Source organism: Salminus brasiliensis, chromosome 4 (assembly GCF_030463535.1).
Source record: "Salminus brasiliensis chromosome 4, fSalBra1.hap2, whole genome shotgun sequence".
NCBI lineage: Eukaryota > Metazoa > Chordata > Actinopteri > Characiformes > Bryconidae > Salminus > Salminus brasiliensis.
In genome coordinates, this window is record NC_132881.1 from 1,106,765 (window position 1) to 1,122,427 (window position 15,663).

At 43.8% G+C, this 15,663-nt stretch overlaps 1 protein-coding gene across 2 annotated transcripts; it reads right to left on the reverse strand.

Moving 5' to 3' along the window:
- Positions 1 to 11,053: 11,053 nt before the first annotated feature.
- On the reverse strand, positions 11,054 to 15,053 carry LOC140553942 (uncharacterized). Of its 2 annotated transcripts, XM_072676734.1 has the most exons (5): positions 14,995 to 15,053; positions 14,520 to 14,569; positions 13,649 to 13,773; positions 13,409 to 13,527; positions 11,054 to 12,416 (listed from the first exon to the last, which is right to left on the reverse strand). In XM_072676734.1, the coding sequence occupies exons 4-5, from the start codon at positions 13,504 to 13,506 to the stop codon at positions 11,618 to 11,620; spliced, it is 897 nt and encodes a 298-aa protein (XP_072532835.1). In that variant the 5' UTR covers positions 13,507 to 13,527; positions 13,649 to 13,773; positions 14,520 to 14,569; positions 14,995 to 15,053; the 3' UTR covers positions 11,054 to 11,617. The 2 variants fall into 2 exon arrangements, with proteins under 2 accessions (XP_072532835.1, XP_072532834.1); XM_072676733.1 differs by lacking the exon at positions 14,995 to 15,053 and having other exon boundaries at positions 14,520 to 14,838.
- Between the last annotated feature and the right edge of the window lie 610 nt (positions 15,054 to 15,663).

Consider the following 15,663-nt stretch of genomic DNA (forward strand, 5'->3'; position numbering starts at 1 on the left):
GAGATCCCTAAAAATCCCACTTACTCCAAAGGGAGGCTGGTTCTGATGATATTACTTATGAGAACCGAAGCCTGTAGCTTTAAAAAAGTAAATAAATAAAAATAAATGGTGAAATAAATCTACAGCTTTCATCTTCACCTCAAATGTGGTCGACTCAGCAAGAAATTGCCACATCAGTTAGCATCAGTTAGCATTGGTTAGCATCAGTTAGCATCAGTTAGCGTTTCGCGGTCTTCCTGCCAAACTGGGCTCGTTTCAAAAGGCAGCCGAGGGTAAAAAAAAAATCGCCGGGTTGCGGAGCTACTTATGAAATACATACAGCCAAAAAACTGATCTAGTTTTTAAATAGTAAGAATTCATTTCATTTATCTTTTTATGACCATTATCTGGGTGGTCCAAGGGTGGACCACCACTGGCAATCAGCAGTCAGGGGGCTCAACATAAGCTCGCTATCTGGGATCATTAATAATGGATTAGGTTGTTAGATAATAGCGTTTATTGCTGCCATATAAAAGCCTTAAATCCTCTCCATTCATACATATATATATATATACTTTTATTTATTTATTTATGATAATCTGAAAATTCCCGGAAACAAATTTCTTGATGTTATTTTCCAACCAAAATTCCAATCCTGGGCTGGTTTTAGCATCTGTTTTACGTTCTATATATTTGATGGACCTGGCAACCCTGCCTAATGTTGGATTTGCCTGGGCCTGGACGTTTGGACTCCGAGTGGTTTATTTATACTGGTGTGGACGGAAGTGTGGACTGAAAGCTGGACACTGAGCTCAGAGTTTACAACACTATTCCGGGTCATTCCGGGATATTCTGGGCGCTAATCGGACGTAAGTGATCACCCGCTCTCCTCGACCTGTGCGGAGGTGTTCAGCAAGGTCCTGTAGGTTTGAATATGTGGTTTCTGACCCTGCAGGACTTCATAAACATGCAGGATAGGGACTATTTAGGATGTTTTTAGCCAGAAGCTCTGCTTCGCTAACTGCATTGCCAGCTATTTCATACTGGAATTACTGCGTTAAACGGCAAACACATGCTCCACATGATCAGAGGGGCTTTGATGGATGTGAGTGGAATGCTAACTTTGGCCTGAAGAGGGGCTGTGTGCTGTTTCTCACCAGCGCTGAGCTTTAGCGTTAGCTTTGGTGGCTAAAAGAAAGATAATGGGAAGCAGACGCAAGCAGCTGTTAGCCCTTAAGAGTTTCTGTACAATTGAAAAGTGGTGCCAAAGAAATGTCTGAGCGTGTTTGTGCATGCACGCAAACGCACACACACACACACAAACACACACACACACACACACACCTAACCCCTAAAGGGCCTGCTGAGGTTCATGACTGCGCATGGTATATAGATTAAACGCTCAGCACACTCTTGTGTAATGGACTGAAAAAGGACGTCTAGCTCGGTTTAAGTGCAGTAGCTTCAGCCAGCAAGTCTGCTTTCAATCATGTCTATTAAACACAGCTTACCAACACATCATTCTTCTTCTGCACACACACTCACACACACACACTCACACACACACACACACAGAGGGAACTATTTGTCCTCAAAGGACCTGTCATAAAGCTCTACTGGCTTGTGATAGCCTGAGTGTTTTCCATGGATGAGTACCAGCAAAAAACACTCCTTCACACACCCCCAACACACACACACACACACACACACACACACACACACACACACAGACACACACGGATAGAGAGCAACCGTGATTAGAAACAGAATAAATAGTAGAACAGCAACATAAATAATAGCAGCTAGTCTAGTCTAAGGTCAAAACGTGCATTTTTCTCTCTCTGTCTCACACACACACACACACACACACACACACACACCACACACACCCTGAAAAACCCGACCGCAAGGAAAAGAAATGGGAATTGATGAATAGTGTCAGCCCCCCCCCCTCCCTCATCTGGAGATCAACCAAAAACATCAGCATCACAGACCACAATGAAAATCCCAGATCCAACTGGCCGCTCGTGTATCAACCCCAGCCTGGTCTGCTCACGCCACCTTCTTCACCATCAGCGTTAACCCCTTCAGTCCAGCCGCGCGGCCTCGCCTCAGTTCTTCACTCTCAGAGCTAAAGGACTACACATTCGTCTCACAGCAGAATCCTTCATAGTGGATACTGAACAATTCACACTGGATACTGAGTAATTCATGGTAGATACTCAATTCATAGTGGATACTGAGTAATTCATGGTGGATACTCAATACATAGTGGATACTGAGTAATTCATGGTAGATACTCAATACAAAGTGGATACTGAGTAATTCATGGTAGATACTCAATACATAGTGGATACTGAGTAATTTATGGTAGATACTCAATACATAGTGGATACTGAGTAATTCATGGTGGATACTCAATACATAGTGGATACTGAGTAATTCATGGTAGATACTCAATTCATAGTGGATACTGAGCAATTCATACTGGATACTGAGTAATGTATGGTGGATACTCAATACATAGTGGATACTGAGTAATTCATGGTAGAGACTCAATTCATAGTGGATACTCAATACATAGTGGATACTGAGTAATTCATGGTAGATACTCAATACATAGTGGATACTGAGTAATTCATGGTAGATACTCAATACAAAGTGGATACTGAGTAATTCATGGTAGATACTCAATTCATAGTGGATACTAAATAATTCATTGTAGATACTCAATACATAGTGGATACTGAGTAATTCATGGTAGATACTCAATACATAGTGGATACTGAGTAATTCATGGTAGATACTCAATTCATAGTGGATACTCAATACATAGTGGATGCTGAGTAATTCATGGTAGATACTCAATACATAGTGGATACTGAGTAATTCATGGTAGATCCTCAATTCATAGTGGATACTCAATACTTAGTGGACACTGATCAATTCATGGTAGATACTGAGTAATTCATGGTAGATACGCAATACATACTGGATACTGAGTAATTCATGGTAGATACTCAATACATAGTGGATACTCAATACATAGTGGATACTGAGTAATTCATGGTAGATACTCAATACATAGTGGATACTCAATTCATAGTGGATACTGCATAATTCATGGTAGATAGGTGGTTACTGAACAAATTATAGTTCATTCTGAATAATTCATAGTGGATACTGAATCATTTGGAGCATTACTGACTTACTGAATTCACTGTAGTTAATAGTTCACAGTCGGTTTCCTGGATGCAAATCATTCATCTTCTACCTAAAAAACTGCAGAAAGAGGGAGCAGAACAAACAGGCAAGAAGCCTCCCAGAAAAGAGGACATAGGTAAAGGTAGAGAGAGAGAGAGAGAGAGAGAGAGAGAGAGAGAGACAGAGAGGGAGAGAGACAGAGAGAGAGAGAGAGAGAGAGACAGAGAGAGACAGAAAGAGAGACAGAGAGGGAGAGAGACAGAGAGAGAGAGAGACAAAATGTGAGCGAGAACAAAGCAGCAGCTCTAAACACCCAGCTGGCTCGAGGTGACCCAGTGAGCCGAGGGGAGATGGATAATGTAAAACTCAGCTGTATTTCTGACTGTAGAGCAGAATCAGGGAGTGTGTAGCTGAAGCATAAGAGGATAAATGGTGTGTGTGTGTGTGTGTGTGTGTGTGATCACACCTGTTTTTACTTTGACTTGAGAAAACAATCAAAACATGTCCTTCAGTCACAAGTACACACACACACACACACACCCTGAGGGATTGGCTGATGATACCCTGTTTTACCTCCTCTGACCTACTGTCCTATTTCTCCAAGGCCTATTCTAACCCAGAGAGAGAGAGAGAGAGGAGAGAGAGAGAGAGAGAGGAGAGGCGAGAGAGAGAGAGAGAGAGAGAGAGAGAGAGAGAGAGAGAGACAGAGAGAGAGAGAGACAGAGAGAGAGAGAGAGAGAGAGACAGAGAGAGAGACAGAGAGAGAGAGAGAGAGAGGAGAGGCGGAGAGAGAGAGAGAGAGAGAGAGAGAGAGAGACAGAGAGAGAGAGAGAGAAAGAGAGAGAGAGACAGAGAGAGAGAGAGACAGAGAGAGAGAGAGAGAGGGGAGAGGCGAGAGAGAGAGAGAGAGAGATGACAGAGAGAGAGAGAGAGAAAGAGAGAGAGAGACAGAGAGAGAGAGAGACAGAGAGAGAGAGAGAGGAGAGGCGAGAGAGAGAGAGAGAGAAAGAGAGAGAGAGAGAGAGAGAGAGAGACACAGAGAGAGAAGAGAGAGAGAGACAGAGAGAGAGAGGAGGAGAGGCGAGAGAGAGAGAGAGAGAGAGAACCTATAGTAAGTACATTTATCAGCCTCAAACATATTAAATATTAAACATTTGTTCCAACTGAATCATTTTTAGTACTTACTGAATCATTTAGACATTACTGAATCATTTATAGTTAATACTAAAGAATCATGTATAGTAGTCACTGAATCTTTTATAGTAGTCACTGAATCATTTATAGTTGATACTGAATTTATTATAGTAGATACTGAATCATTATAGTTAATACTGAAGAATCATTTATAGTAGTCACTGAATCATTTATAGTTGATACTAAATTTATTATAGTAGATGCAGAATCATTTATAGTAGTCACTGAATCATTTATAGTAGTCACTGAATCATTTATAGTTGATACTAAATTTATTATAGTAGATGCAGAATCATTTATAGTAGTCACTGAATCATTTATAGTAGTCACTGAATCATTTATAGTTGATACTGAATCATTTATAGTTGATACTGAATTTATTATAGTAGATACTGAATCATTTATAGTTAATACTGAAGAATCATTTATAGAGTCACTGAATCATTTATAGTTGATACTAAATTTATTATAGTAGATGCAGAATCATTTATAGTAGTCACTGAATCATTATAGTAGTCACTGAATCATTTATAGTTGATACTGAATTAATTATAGTAGATATTGAATCATGTATAGTAGTTACTGAATCAATTATAGTAGTTTATTGAACCATTTATAATTTATACTAAACCATCTAAACTTGATATTGAATCATTTATAGTTGATATGGAATCCTTTATCACTGATACTGAACCCTTTATAATTGATACTGAACCATCTATAGTTGATACTGAATCATTTAAAGTTGATACAGATTCACACAGTAGTTAATAGTAGACAAATAGGTTTTAGAACTCAGAATAAGACTCCTGTAGAGTTCAAGGAGTTAAGGTACTTTGATCTGACAGGGCAAAGAAACTGCATTGGGACATCTCCAGTGTCCTGTGTCCATGTCTCTGGTCAGTTGCTTCCAGTGTCCAATAGTGTCCAATTGTGTCCTGTGCTCAGTATCTTCTGATAGCGTCCAATGCGTCCCGTGTGCAGTAATGTTCAGTTGTCCTGTGTTCAGCGCCATGTCTTTAAAAGCATCTTGTGAAGTCCTGCGCCAGTTGCACCCCATTGTGTCCAGTACCGTCCTGCGTTCATCAATGTCTTGCGTTCAATAGCATCCTGTCTGCGATATTGCCTAGTAGTGTCCCAGTGTGCAACTGCGTCCAGCTGTCCCCTGTATTGGTCTCATGTGTCTTATATGTCCTGTGCCCAATAGCAGCCTGTGTCTAATCTATCTCATAATGTCCCATAATGTCCCCAGCAGCGCCTGTTTTTACCAGCGTCCTGTGTTTTATGAACCAGTTAGTGTTTACCGGTGCCCTGTCTTCTCAGCTTTTTGTTCCATGATGGTGGATACATCGAGATCTTTTGGCTCTCACTGTCCAATAGTATGAAGTATTCCTGACATCTCCTGAAGATATTGGATGTAATTTCGATAATTTCTCCGTCGCCCTGTATAACGAACTTGCAGTCAGACGTCGGAGGATTAGCAACGGTAAGAAACCTATTGATGAGATAGTCAAGCCCTGCGATCAGCACTTTACAGCCGGCCTTCTCCCTCTCCATCCAGCACTTCCTCTCAAATTAGCAGTCTTTCAACTGTGATGTACTCCTCCAGTTTAAACTGGCATTTGGTTCTGATTGTGACGATCTTCTCGGGCGAATCCTTAGTGGCGTACATCACCGAAAACCTGTTGCACACGACCTTCAGCGCTTCTACGTCTTTGGTCTTAGCTGCTAGTTTAGCTCGCTGGAAACAGGATTTTTCCTCGCTTTGGCAGGAATGCATGCTGAAATGGACGCTCTTGACGTCCGACTCGCTGATGGCCTTGTCGCAGTAGATGTAGCTGTCCAGGTGAACTTGACCATCCTCTAATATGACAGAGTAGATGAGGTCATCAGCCATGCCAATTCGGACACACTGCCATTTACCTACGACCAGCAGGCTCATGGAACTGCTGAGGGGACTGCGCCTGAAGATTCTCTCGGCGTAATCCAGGTTGGAGAGGAGGACGCTGTCCTCGCACTCTTTTTCCTTCAGCTCTCGCTTTACGGACACAATGCCCTCCGTGTCAGGCTGAAACTTAAATATCCTGGAAAACACAAATGGGACCAATCTATAACCAAGTGGCAGCAAAGCACACACTGATAAACCATATGGACCCCGGTTTAAACCCACAGGCATTAATGTGGAGCCGGTCCCCATTTGCAGCTGCGGACCCCACTCTGTAACTGCTCTCTGAATTCAAACACCTGAATTCAATGATTAAGAGGTGTGTCCCAATACTTTTGTCACATAAAGTGGATGTGTGATACACATCTCAAAGGGTCTCACATTCAAGGATCCGACATTAACGCCTGGGGGGTCACACGGTCGAATCCTGAGTCATGCCGCTTTGCCATCAGTGACTGTAATCTGAAAGAGCACAACTGGCCGTGCTCTCTCCAGGTGGGCAGATGGCGCTCTCTCTCGCTCTCTCCCCTCATCACTCTTTAGGCGAAGTTGGCCGGCACTGGCGCCTATTAGCTGGTGTGTTGGAGCTGGGGACCCCACACTTTCCTCCAAGTGTGTGTCGGCTGGCCGACGATTCTGCATCGGCGGCAGTTTGAAAATTGGAAACCAGCTTACAACCTGTTCCACTAGCTGATTGCACACCACTCAGATCAGGCACTGAGAGGACCCCTAGAGGACAGCAACACTATCCCGTAGGACAGTTACAAGAACCTTTTAGTCCTAAAAGCTAGGCTAGGCTAGGCTATTCTAGCTATGGGTCATTCTGGGGACGTAAACCAGGCTATAAAAGCAGTCGTTTTTTCTCTGAGCTCTCAGTAAAAGCTTGTAAAACCACGTCTTTTTTTTTTTACCCCACACACTTACCATTTATGGCTAAAATACTTAATGAATTTATGCATTTTATGGCATATTTAAGCGTTCTGATATGATAACTGATGATGATATGAGATCATGAGAATATATCTGGGTAATTTAATAAGCTGGATGGTAAACAGCTGTAAAACACACTTAATAAATAAACAGAACAGATGAATACTTACTGTGTGGATGTCATGTTAAAGCCGGACACAGCTTTAAAAGCAAACATCAACCCAGAACCACCTGTTCAGAACACACACACACACACACACATTAACTGCTGATGAAGATCATGTGAGAACCTAAAGGTGTGGAGAACCATGGCCTGCATAAGCTTACCGGTGCTGTAGAGGTCCTTTCGTCCAGCAGTGGCCTCCTCTCTTTCTTTCTCTCTCTCTATGTTTCTACTGAATCCCGCCCCCCCAATCCTTCTCAGTCTGTTTGCTGAGTTTCATTTCCTCAGTGGAGATCAGTTAGTTTCGGTTTACTGTGCAGGACAGCCCCCTCTGGCACCTCCCCCCTCCCTCCCTCCTCTCTTAAAGCTACAGGACCACACCTACACAGTAGGCCCAGATTCCACCACATTCCACCTACAGGAGCGTTTCTGACACCCTGCTCTACACCCATAGGCATTAGCATGGAGCTGGCCCCCCTCTGCAGCTCTAACAGCAGCAGACACTGAGAGGACCCCTAGAGGACAGCAACACTATCCCATAGGACAGTTACAAGGACATTTGAGTCCTGAAAGCTAGGCTGGGCTGGGTTAGGCAGCTATGGGTCATTCTAGGGGCGTAAACCAGGCTAGGTTTTTCTCCGAGCTCTCTGTAAAAGCTTGCAAAACCACATCTTAGCATTTTTCACCCCCACATACTTCATGAATTTATGCATTTTATGGCATATTTAAGCGTTCTGAAGCTGCACCGACGGCTGTGAAATTGATGAAAATGAAACGCCTGTCCAGGTGAACTTGACCATCCTCTGATATGACGGTGTAGATGAGGTCATCAGCCATGCCAATTCGGACACACTGCCATTTTCCCACGACCAGCAGGCTCATGGAACTGCTGTCAGTCTTCAACTTGGCAGCAAAACCTGCCAAAAAAGTCTCTCTACCAGCTCAGACCAAAAATTGGAGATCTGTCGTAGTGGAGTTAATTTTTATTGGATATATATATTTCTTTCTAATTAAAATAATAATTAACTGATGCTTTGTCATTATTCGTAATTATTCATGATTTTTATAAAACAGTTAGTTCCAGCCAGTCTATCACTCCGCTAAACGCCGTAAAACCAGGATGTAGTGTGATCTCTCTCCGCAAAAGAAAACAACAACAATCCGAAGCGAAACTTAAAGGATTAAGACAAGGAAACCTTAATTAAGGGAATCAGAGTTTAATTAGTTGGTCTGTGTCAACCAGCCAGAGCTCTTAGTCAAAGTCCAACAGTCTAACATTGACAGATGTTTAAGAACGTCTTAAAAAACGACCACCCAAGACCACCCAACACTACAGCAGACCTTCATTAGGGCACCACGATGGTATATGCTGGCTCAGCAGTCGTGAAGGTGACTCTCAGCTCTTTGCAGATGATTTTTAACTCTACCTCATTTGGAAACCGTAAAGTATTTATGGCCTGCTCCATGCATGACACATCCTGAGGACAGCTGTGGCCAGCGAAGTAGGCCTTGTTGATATCACCTGCACTCAGAGCGCTGTTCTTTGTTATTTTCTGCTGAAGCTTTGGACCCTCGTGGTCGTGAAACACCAGGAGATGCAGTTGCGGATGGCCGGCTATGAAGATGAGCAGCTGCTGCTGACCCTCCACTTGCACTTTGGCGTTCCTCTTCATCACAGATGGTATCGCGTCAACAGCTCCCATTGCGAAGTCCAGGTTGGTCTTGAGAATGGGATCGAGCAGACCTTCTCGACTCAGTATGACTTTTTGCTTCAGGAGAACATCAGCCTCCAAAGTCGTCACCTTGACCTCCCTGCTGTAGCGAAGAGAGATGATATACGCTGAGGTTACTTTCACTGCTCTTTAGGCCACAACTACAGTCCTGCAGTGAACAGTACTTACTACCAAGCCATGCTGAGAAGTTCCAGAAGCTTCCTTCCCTCAATTCGTTCCTGCAGAAGAGTTTTATGGGATTTTATGCACGTGTCCTGCTTTAGGGTAATTTTTCTGAAAGATTAAATCCATATTTTGTATTATTTAGGAACCTACCTGTTCTTGAGAGGTACAATAAGGAGGTCCTGGAGAAGTGTGTTCAGCTCTCTCTGACCAGGCCGAAGCAAAACCAGAGTTTAGTTTCCTTTTCAGAGAACAGAAACCCAGGAGAGGTGGAGGGGTGGAGCTGCTCTCTGGTAACTCTGCTGAGACCAACTCCCCAACTCCTTTACCAATCCACCTTTTCTATATGCCAGTCGGCCATAACATTAAAACCACTTGTGAATAACACTGAGGATCAAGCGTAAGAATCTGAGACACTTTGATGTTCTAGACGACTGGGTCAGAACATCAGGCAGGGGGCTTGTGTCTGGGGGGGGGGGGGGGGGGGGCGTTCTAGGTACGCAGTGGTCAGGACCTACCAAAATTGTTCAAGGACGGACAACCTTAGAAGTCACAGGCTCCTAAGACTTGTGGTGGGGAGAAGGCAGGAGACCCTAATGAGCCCCTAATTTCAGTTGGGTCCAATCAGGGTTAGGCGACACTTATGCTGTGTTCCGAATGAGTCACTCGTTCATTCATTTAGCAATGCATTGTGGGTATTTGCTCAATACACTGTTAGAAGTAAAAGATCCTTGAGGAACTTTTAGAGGTTCTCCAGTTTGAAGCTGTGGAGGAACCTCTTAAGGTGCTTTGAGGAACCTTCAAGGAACCTTTTGCCTCTAAAACCCATTCCTGAAGGTTCCTCAAAACACTTCCACATCCTCTACAGCTCCAAGCTGAAGAACCTCTAAATGTTCTACAAGCTACACTCGTTTGTAACTGTAATCAAATTCAGCCACAGTATTTACAGTATATCTCCTGGCCATATTATCAGAAACCCCACAGCTAGAGCTTTGTATAACTATACACTGGAGATAGAGGTAAGTGTTTCCAATAAACTGACCAGAACTGACCAGTGAGTGGAAGCACAAGGTAGTAGGGTGTTTCTGATAAAGTGGCCAGTGAGTGGAAGCACAAGGTAGTAGGGTGTTTCTAATAAAGCGGCCAGTGAGTGGAAGCACAAGGTAGTAGGGTGTTTCTGATAAAGTGGCCAGTGAGTGGAAGCACAAGGTAGTAGGGTGTTTCTAATAAAGCGGCCAGTGAGTGGAAGCACAAGGTAGTAGGGTGTTTCTGATAAAGTGGCCAGTGAGTGGAAGCACAAGGTAGTAGGGTGTTTCTAATAAAGTGTGTATTTGACATTTATTTAACCATAAAAGCATTTTTTAATGTCAGCTGCTTAAATTTAGGCTCTTTTCTGCTGGTGAGGAAAGAATGGAGATGATGATGGTGGTGAAGGTGTTTAATGCAGCCATCAGCTGTTTTTTAAAGTCGTACTCATGAGATATGAATATGAGTAAGTAATTGCACTGTTATATAAAATATAACAGAAAGAGAATACTTATAGTAGTAAAGCAGGTACCAAGTCCATCCAATATGTTCATTTTACATAGAATAAGAAAAGTAAATAGACAATAGTCTAGATATATATATACATACACATACACACACACACACACACACACACATATATATATATATATATATATATATATATATATATATATATATATATATGTATTCTATAAAATAAGAAAGATATCCCTTTTGAAATCATTAAAACATAAAACATATTCTGATATATTTACTATATAGTTCCACAAATGGGTGACTGACCTTTCCAGGCTCCACCCACAGAGAAGTTCTTCCATAATAGCTGTTGGGAGGTCACCGTTGATCCTAATGAGAGACGTTAGCCCACTTTGTTTAACACAGCATTGAGTTCAAGTTCCAAAATGCTAAGCTAACAGGACTTTTTGTAGCTCAGTGAACCGACAGGACAACAATGGCACATTTGCCACCATCAGCCTTCATGTATACAATCATACTTTTAGTCTCTTTGCTGATCTGTTTTGATGTTTAGCCTTATGGGAAAGTGATCACACAATACAGCTAGCCTTATGCTAGCATAACATACAAAAATACATAGATCGCTAATGCTAAATAATGCTAAATGATGATAGTAATATACACTGAGGAGGCGGAGCTACAGTCTCTCATTAGGATTGAAGGGACGTGTTACCAGCATTTTCTGCAGCTTGTCCAATGTAGCAACAGTAGCTCCTAGAATCTATTAGTAGAATCAGCTTGATTAGATCCCCCTTGACCCCCTCAGTCATACTCCCACAGGTCAATGTCCTGCACCCTGTGGCTGTGGGCCTGGTTCTCGCTGTCGGTAAAGATGTAATGTTGGGTGCTGTGGTAATCAGGCCTTCCGTAGACCAGCTCCACCATCTCTCCATCACTCTGAAGAACCAGGCGGCTGTTTTCCTCTTGAAACTGACCGTAGTGGAGCAGCAGGTGCTGGAAGCAAGCCAGCAGACCCTTCCCCATGACCCCTGACCGCTCCAGACGTGTCTTCAGCTCCAGGACCTTCTCCAGGTTTAGCGCCTTGCCCAGGTAGGCCCTACGGCGTGGCTGCACCACCAGACTGCGCTGGGGCTGCTGGGTGATGTAGGTGAGGCGCAGCTCCTCACAGGCTATTCTCAGCTCCACCTCGCTCAGGCCTGAGGGGTTGTTCTGGGCCTCCTGGTTCAGAATGCGCTTGGCCTGGTCCATGCAGCTCTCCAGCTCGTCCTGGCACTGATGCCCTGCAAAATGCGCCTCGCTCAGGCAGGATGGGGTGAGGCGGGCACCCACTGAAACCTTCTGATGCAGCTCTGGTCCTTTCGGGCCCAAGCGGACGCTGTAGAGCAGGATGGGCGTCCCCGCTGTAAGGCGCACCAGCTGCCGCTCGCCCTCCATGGTGAGAGAGACGTCGTGCCGCTTTGGTGCAGGAAAGGCCTCCAGTGTCTGCATGGCAAACTCCAGGTTTGTCTTCAGGCTGGAGTCCAACAGCCCCTCCTGACGGACTTTGACCTTCACTGCCATGAAGCTGTCCAGATCCAAACTCGGCACCGTGAAGTTTTTGCTGGAGAAAAATGACAATTCCTGTTGATCTTATATTTTTATTATATATTCTTGAAGCTGTAGAACATCAATAAAGTTACAATGTTAATAATATTAATACTCAGTATGAAGTTCTAATATCATTAATATCCAGTATGAAGCTCTAATACTATTAATATCCAGTATGAAGTTCTGATAATATTAATATCCTGTATAAAATTGTACATTTAAACTGGGCATTTCATATTCATATCATATAAGTACTTTATCCAAATTGAAATTCCAGTATCCCGGGAATATTAGTGTCTAGTTTCTAAAAGCTCATTCTTAACTGTGTAATTATTACTGAATAAAATAATTATTAACGGTATGTCCTCTGATGTTTAGCAGGTCCAGCTTCAGGTTGAGAAATGGACGCATGTGTCCTTGTTATTGTTTTCATCGCAGTGCGGTCAGGTAAGGGGGCCTGAGCACATGCACCATCATCCTGAGTCATCCTGAGTGTTTACTAAACAGCTTTACCCCATATCACAGCTGTAAATACGGGGGCCAGGGGACTACAGGTCACCAAAACATTACCAGGTGTCCCAGCTGGTTACCGGGGGTTGCTAGGTGTTTGTTAGCATAAAAATGGGTACACGTTCGGAAACATAGCCCAACATTCTAGAGTTGATGTCTAGTAAACTGTGGGATTTGGGAGCAATAATAATAATAATAGTAATAATAATAATAATAATAATAATAATAATATAATCAGGTAACAATAGAGCTTTAAAATAACAACAAATAAATAATAGGTGATGAACACCCCAGAGGTGAGTAATAGTAACAGTACAGGACAGCAGTTGTGCTACTTAACCCAACCAGACGGCTTCAAATTAATAATAAAAAGGAATAAATGAAAGTAAAAAGACAAATTGAAAATATAAATATCCAAATATTAAAATAATAAAGACAATATTGTGTTCAGTATAATCCAGATAATGCAGTTAAACAAATAGAGAACACACTCACATTTCACCCATGCTGGAGAAGGGTGGAGCGGTTTTGCCAAGCAGCGTTGCGCTCCGCAGGCCCGCCTCCTTCTGTCCCGACACAGTGGACATAGACATGGCTATCAGAGACGGTCAGATCTATCAGAGGAGATGCAAATACACACCCGGTGGACACTTTCAGCATTAAAGTTGAACATTATTGATAAAAAAAAATTCCTGTAATTAATGTTTTATTATTATATTTACAGGAGGGTCTTACCTGTGTTCACTGCTCTCTCTCTCTCTCTCTCTCTCTCTGTGTGTTTATGGTGTCTGTCCGAAGCTGGGCAGGGTTTTAAACCAGCTCATGGGCTACAGCTCCTCCTCTGCTTCTGAGAATTGGAGCTGTTGGGTGTTTACGTCATTAATTTACCATCAAAACATCAGACACCCCGACTCACAGTGACATCATCAACAGTAGGTCCCACCTCGCGACTTCCTGGTGGACATGGGCTCTGAGTGGGTTTGTACATGTGTAGTGACTGGGCTTAATCTCACAGGGGTCACATCTAGGCCCTACGTGCAGTGCACAACCCACTCCTGGTCCCATCACTTACCCTGGTGGACATCTATATGTGGGGGCCAACGTGGAACCTGTGGACAAAACCCATAGAGCCTCCTGCTGCTGTGGGTTGATTACACCAGTGAGCTGCTGACTGCCTTGACCTACTGTAACCTACTGAGGAAGTGTTGACTGTCAATAGCACCAGCACCTGCACCTGCACACACACCCGTACACCAACACACCTGTGTATCAGTGACTTTGGCACCAGTGGAATGGGGTGGCCATTGGGTGGTCAGGCAGATTCAAGAGGGTCCAAAGTTTATAAACTCAACACTGACCTAGAAATGAGGCCTGTTCCAAGAATCCGAGACCTTCTGACAAGAACCAAAGTGTGATGTTCTAGACGACTGGGTCAGAACGTCTCCTAAAAAAACATCAGGCAGGTCTTGTGGGGTGTTCCCTCCCAGTATGCAGTGGTCAGTACCGACCAAAAGTGTCCCAAGAAAGTATAACCTTGGGTCATGGGTGCTCATGAAGGCCCCGCCTCACAACCTAAACAGGACTTCTTAAAGGACATGCTGCTTACCTCTGAAGGTGTCCTGTGGTATCTGGTCTTGTGGAGTCACCTGTAGGCACCTGTAGAATATTAGGCAGGTGGTTTTAATGTTATGGCTGATGTTGGGGTGTGTAAACAGGAAGCCCTCTCTCTCAGGGGATCGGAGGATAACGGAGAGCATGAAGGAGAGAGGTGCTGCAAGTGCTGCAGGGCTGAGAGGTTGTGACAGGTTTGGGAAACCTGTCGCCAGGGAAAGGCCAGTTACCATGGCAACCGGAGGCTGCCAAAGTGGCGGGTTTGACAGATGACAGTTTGAGCTGCAGACGACTGAACCTTCGCCTGGAGGCTGCTCGCGGGGGAGGGGGTGGGGGAGAGGGTGCGCAATTGACACGAACCTCTATTAGTGCTGACAATGTCAGGATGCTAGTCATGCCATGCATCTAAACACACACACACACACACACACACACACACACACACACACTTCACTCTTTTCACTCGCTACCTTGAAAATCCAGTAAGGTTCCCAGAGACACATCTTAGGTTCCTCAAAGGTTCTTCCTGGAGAAACTGGCAGAACTCCCAACAACCACCCAGCTCTTGCAGGACCTTCCAGCAACCTCACTGGCTTCCATCAAGCACCACGCTGGATATAATGGTTCCTCAAGGAACCCTGTAAACTCCCTGCTCATTTTAAATCGGTTCCACCAGTGTGGTGAGCTGAGGAAAAGGCACTCAAAAGGTGCCTTGAGTCTTTTTTTTCCACAGTACACACACACACACACACACACACACACATACACACATACACACACACACACACACATACACACATACATACACACACACACACACACACACACACACACACACACACATACACACACACATACACACACACACATACACACATACATACAAACACACACACACACAGCTGAATTGTTTCTCTGAAGCCTGAGGGAAAGTGAAATCTTCTGCACATTAGACACACCACCACTGTGACTCAGAACACACACACACACACACACGGTTCAGCTGACACACACTGTTGTGTAACGTGACGTGTGACAGTTCAGTGAGTTCAGATTAAATAAAGTCATTGTCTGAGTGTGACGTGCCGAGTGTGTGTGTGTGTGTGTGTGTGTGTGTGTGTGTTTGTTTGTCCTCTGGT

What these genes read in the sequence shown, in the direction of transcription:
- LOC140553942 (XM_072676734.1), bottom strand. Translation starts at nt 13,506, where the DNA reads ATGTCTATGTCCACTGTGTCGGGACAGAAGGAGGCGGGCCTGCGGAGC. An exon ending in TTCTCCAGCATGGGTGAAAT is followed by an intron (nt 12,417 to 13,408) that starts GTGAGTGTGTTC and finishes ATTTTTCTCCAG; the next exon opens with CAAAAACTTCACGGTGCCGA.